This window comes from Colobus angolensis, unplaced genomic scaffold (genome assembly GCF_000951035.1).
Source record: "Colobus angolensis palliatus isolate OR3802 unplaced genomic scaffold, Cang.pa_1.0 Scaffold39, whole genome shotgun sequence".
NCBI lineage: Eukaryota > Metazoa > Chordata > Mammalia > Primates > Cercopithecidae > Colobus > Colobus angolensis.
In genome coordinates, this window is record NW_012117265.1 from 3,655,398 (window position 1) to 3,660,736 (window position 5,339).

The 5,339-nt window shown below is 49.4% G+C and overlaps 1 protein-coding gene across 3 annotated transcripts in view; it reads right to left on the reverse strand.

The window, feature by feature from the left end:
- UBL5 (ubiquitin-like 5) overlaps positions 1-1,185 on the reverse strand; it is a 3,169-nt gene extending 1,984 nt beyond the window's left edge. Inside the window, exons 1-4 of one of the 3 annotated variants that reach the window (XM_011954885.1) lie at positions 1,089-1,185; positions 683-749; positions 403-486; positions 203-240 (exon numbers count right to left, since the gene is read on the reverse strand). In XM_011954885.1, coding sequence (XP_011810275.1) covers positions 203-240; positions 403-486; positions 683-738 — 178 coding nt within the window. In that variant the 5' untranslated portion in view covers positions 739-749; positions 1,089-1,185. Of the gene's footprint in view, positions 1-202; positions 241-402; positions 750-1,006 lie in introns of all 3 variants that reach the window. The other 2 variants (XM_011954886.1, XM_011954884.1) reach the window with 2 other exon arrangements.
- Between the last annotated feature and the right edge of the window lie 4,154 nt (positions 1,186-5,339).

Consider the following 5,339-nt stretch of genomic DNA (forward strand, 5'->3'; position numbering starts at 1 on the left):
CCCGTCTCGGCCTCCCAAAGTGGTGGGATTACAGGCGTGAGCCACCGCGCCCGGCCTAGCTCCCATTTTCTAAGTGCTCACCATGTGACACGTACTAAGTTAAACACTTAATATACATTATCTCGTGCGGACTTTAGTTTTGAACAAAGATAACGGAGGCTGGGTATGTAGATGCTTCCTCAAGAAGTCACACAAAGGATACAGTCCCCCAGAGACACGTGGTCCTTAAAAATCGTGTACCTAAGGAAAAGAGACATTTCAGAGATAAGGCTAAGTAGGCTCTTCAGCCTGGAGGCCGAATGAGGTAGCTGAGCCTAAGCAAAGGGCTGCCTGCAGCGCTCTCCCAAACCAAAACCTTCCGGCCTAGTCCAGTCCACCCAGTGGCTCTACCACTGCACTCACCACTTCTTCAGGACAATCTTGTTCCAACGGGTGCCAGTTTGGGCTGCAATCAGCTTCTTAAGGTCCCCGATGGTATCATCCGTGCTGGGCGCAGAGGAGTTAAGGCAAATGGGAGCGGTAGAACGAGGAAGAGGACATTCCAGGGCTGAATAGCATCTGCCAGGACCCCCTCCGCCCCCTCTCCCGGGTTTAACTAAAACCATCCGACAACAGATTGAGATGCCTGCCTCACGCCAAGCACCCCTGCGGGTACCACTGCCTCTCGGCTGCCAGTGGATACTTGCATTTAACGCGGACCTTCTTCCCCAGACGGTCGTTGCAAACAACCTCGATCATCCTAGCTGGAGCTTCACAAAGCAGTGGGGTGGGAGGTAGCAAAATCAGAGCTTCAGGCGTCTCCCAGACCCAGAAGCCCCAGCCTACAAGTCTCCCAGTCCCAGGCCCTAAAATTACCGGTTACTGAGCCTTCCGTTCTGCCCCCAACCCCCCGGACTCGAATACTCCCAGGCCAAGTCCCCTGTCCCAGGGCCGCGAACCCCAGGAATCCGCGCCTCCGCCCCTTCTCGATGCCTGAATGCCCTGACACAAAACTCCCTGGCCTCACCTCCCACCGACCCCAGACCCTGGGTGGCTGGGTCGCGCGACAGCTTTCCCCAACTCCGAGCCTCTCCGCTTGACCCCCTCACCTCGAATCGCCTGGAACCTGCCGACGCCACTAGCTCCTCGCCCCAGCGCAGAACTCCGCCGCTGTTGACGCTGGGAACCGGAAGCGGAAGTAAAAATGCAGGCCCGGAAGCCCCGCCCCTAGCCAGGCGGTGTGGTCAACACTGGCTCAGGTTCTTCCGGGTCTGCAGTCTGTTGTGTGTTTGCGGTTCACAAGTACGGTTTCTGTGTCCCAAGGCTTGGCAGGGGGACGCCTGCGGTAGGCGCGCGGGGTAGAGAGAGGGGTCTCGGCGGGTGTGGGGCCGGGGAAAGGGCGTGGAGCGAGAGCCAGAGGTCCGGCGCCGGCCCCAGCTCGTTTGAAGTCATTGTTGCAGGGAGACTCGGTGGGACACCAGAGGGTCCCTGGGGTGGGGGCCTGAAGCCTCTTTCTGCGGCTACTAGGAGCGAGGGCGGAGGGTGTAGAGGACTACCTGCTGGCAAACGATATGTTCCCAATAAGTCCTGCTCTTGCAAACAAAGCAGGACATTCCTTCTCTGCGAACAGGAAGAACAAAGGAGTTAGGGGCAAACAGCAGACTCTGGGAACTGGTTAATGTTTAAGCATCTTGAGAAATCAGAAAGTCAGGGAAAGGTCAGAAACACAACTCCTGTCAGAAAAACAACTCGTGTCTTCTGATATGGTAAAATTCCAAAAACGGTTGTATAAAATAAAGCAGAGCCTGCGGTTCGGCGCGGCCGCCATGTTTGTCTTGTCTTGTGTGTTCATTCCTTTCTTTAGGAAACACGCGGACCCCAACATCTGGCGCAGCGAGCAGGGTTCGTGGCTCCAAGAGAGCAAGGAACCGGAGGGGGAACACCCCCGGTAAGTAAATAAAGGAGGGAGACCCATGGGAAAATTATGGGGAATTCTACCTCTCTGGCCTCGGAATATTTGCGGTTGCTTCAGGGACTGCTGATGTCCTTAGGAGTAGAAGTAAAAGAAAAGACTTTGAAGCGATTGCCCATGTTGAACAACATTACTATTGGTTTCAATATCAAACTAAAGTGCAGCTAAATCGAAAAGAATGGTTGCAAGTAGTTAAAGTCCTGCATCGAGCTCATCAGCAAGGGCAAACAATGCCTCTGACTTTATGGCCTTTGTGTGGTTCCATTGCTCAGGCATTACAGCTACTTGAAACTGACTCAGAGCGTGGCGATACTGCCACGGGAGGTGAGGTACCTGAAGGTTTAGAGAAAAATGATTTTGGAGAGGAACATATTCATGCCCCTGGTTGCTGAGGATAAAGAGTTGGAGGGAGAGCTGATGCCTCCTTCATCTGAAGGAAATTCTGACATGCAGCGAATTTTAGATATGTTACAACAACTGTTAAAATCACAAGGTGCCACTGCTCCTGTTTCTCCTATCCTTCCGCCACAAGCCTTCCCTATTACTTTTCCCTCTGTTCCATTGGAAGAAGATTTCCCCTTACCGCCACCTCCAGTCTCTTTGCCTGTGTCAGGTCAAGTTTTCTCTGTGCTTTTTCCTCCTGTGGGAGAAAAGAAGGAATCGAAGAAGATAATTTTGAAGAATTAGATTTGTTCCCGATAACATGAGCAGCTTTTGGCCCCAATGCTCAGTTCCCAAATGGTGGTCATAATGTGACTTTTACAGCACTACAATTTAAATTTTTAAAAGAAATGAAAGCTGCAATTTCAAATTATGGGCCTCAGTCACCGTTTGTTCTCGGCCTTCTCGATTCCTTCTCTTCAGAACATATGATGATTCCTATTGACTGGGAAACGCTGGGAAAGGCTGTTCTTGACCGTTCTCAATGGCTTCAATTAAAGAGTTGGTGGTTGGAGGAAGCAAGAGTACAAGCTAGAAAAAATGCTACTCGAAATCCCCCAGGACCTACTGAAGAACAGCTTACAGGTTCAGGACAATATGCCACTGTTAATACTCAGGCAGGCCTAGATGATATTGCCCTCACTCAGATTACAGCTTTGTTCTTAAAAGCGTGGTCTAAAGTTGAAATAGCAGGCAAAACTAGTTTATCTTTTGTAAAAATCCTACAAGGAGCCAATGAGCCATATCCAGATTTTGTAGCCCGTCTTCAAGATGGTGTATTGAAGACTGTAGGTGCGGGCCCTGCTTCTAAAATTCTTTTGGATACGCTAGCTTTTGAGAATGCTAATCCTGAGTGTCAAAAATTGCTGCGTCCTCTAAAGGCCAGTGGACCTGATTTAGATGAATACATTTGGGCTTGTGCAGGTGTTGGAGGGGCAATTTATAATGCTCAGTTGTTTGCTGGGGCACTTTCTAAGGCTTTAAAAGGCAGTTTTGGCCGGGTGCGGTGGCTCAAGCCTGTAATCCCAGCACTTTGGGAGGCCGAGACGGGCGGATCATGAGGTCAGGAGATCGAGACCATCCTGGTTAACACGGTGAAACCCCGTCTCTACTAAAAACTACAAAAAAACTATCCGGGCGAGGTGGCAGCGCCTCTAGTCCCAGCTACCCGGGAGGCTGAGGCAGGAGAATGGCGTGAACCCGGGAGGCGGAGCTTGCAGTGAGCTGAGATCCAGCCACAGCACTCCAGCAGCCTGGGTGACAGAGCGAGACTCCGTCTCAAAAAAAAAAAAAAAAGGCAGTTCTAAACAAGGTGTGTGTTATCAATGTGGAAAACCTGGTCATTTTAAAAAGGAATGCCGGAAAAAACTAGGCTTTTCTGCCTCAAAAGAAAAAAGGTTACCTTCTGAGGTATGCAAACGCTGTGGGAAAGGTCGACATTGGACAAATGAGTGCCGTTCAAAAACTGGTAAGAGTGGAAATTTATTGTCACCTCTCCCAGGAAACGGGAGTTGGGGCCCGCAGGCTTGGGGCCCCAACAATTACAATGCAGGCCTACCACAATCCCCAGTGAGCAATGGCTTACAACATCAAGGAGTGACTTCGAGTCCTCCTTAAGGGTATCACACCTTACCCCAGTTTCTCAGCTTTATGCTGCAACTAAGCAAAGCGCTGCTGCTGACTTAGCTATTACTCAGCCTTATACTCTGTCTCCTAATGGAGGAATATATAAGTTAGCTACCGGAGTGTGTGGTCCTTTGCCAAAGGGACATATAGGACTTTTATTAGGTCGAAGCAGCAGTGCTATGCGAGGGTTAATGGTGGTTCCGGGAATCATTGATCCTGATTTTACCGATGAAATTCTTTTTTTTTTTTTTTGAGGCGGAGTCTCGCTCTGCCGCCCGGGCTGGAGTGCAGTGGCCAGATCTCAGCTCACTGCAAGCTCCGCCTCCCAGGTTCCTGCCATTCTCCTGCGTCAGCCTCCCGAGTAGCTGGGACTACAGGCGCCCGCCACGTCGCCCGGCTAGTTTTTTGTATTTTTTTTTAGTAGAGACGGGGTTTCACTGTGTTCGCCAGGATAGTCTCGATCGCCTGACCTCGTGATCCGCCCGTCTCGGCCTCCCAAAGTGCTGGGATTACAGGCTTGAGCCACCGCGCCCGGCCTTTACCGATGAAATTCTTATTATGGTACAAGTCTCTATCTACAGATGTGTCTCGTCAAGGAGGTTTCGGTAGTACTGGGAAAAGTGTTTTCTGGGAAACCTTAGTTTCTGATCAAAAACCTCTATGTTCTTTGCAAATTAATGGAATACTTTTTGAAGGATTAGTCGACACAGGAGCAGATGTATGCATTATCTGTTTGGCTCAGTGGCCTACTCATTGGAAAAAGAAACAAGTCTCAGTTACTTTATCCGGCCTAGGCACTGCTTCTGTAGTTTATCAAAGTACTGAGCCCCTGAGCGGTGTAGGACCCGAAGGACAACAAGGAAAAGTATTTTATATTGTTCCCATTAATATTAACCTTTGGGGCCGTGATCTTTTACAACAATTTGGTGCCTTTCTAAGTATTCCTCATATTTTCTCCAGCTGCCAAAAATATGATGTTCAAGATGGGCTACAATCCTTTAAACTCACAGCCACTGTCCACCAGCCTCAAGCTTTACAATTAAAGTGGAAAACTACAATTCCTGTTTGGGTGGAACAGTGGCCATTGTCTAAAGAAAAACTTGAGGCTTTAAAAGATTTAGTTAAGGAACAATTGGCCGAGGGGCATATAGAACCAAGTACTTCTGCATGGAATTCCCCTGTGTTTGTCATTAAGAAGAAAAGTGGAAAATGGCGTTTATTAACTGATCTTAGAGCTGTAAATGCTTGTATTCAACCTATGGGGACTTTACAACCTGGTCTTCCCAATCCAGCCCTTATCCCACAAAATTGGAAATTAATG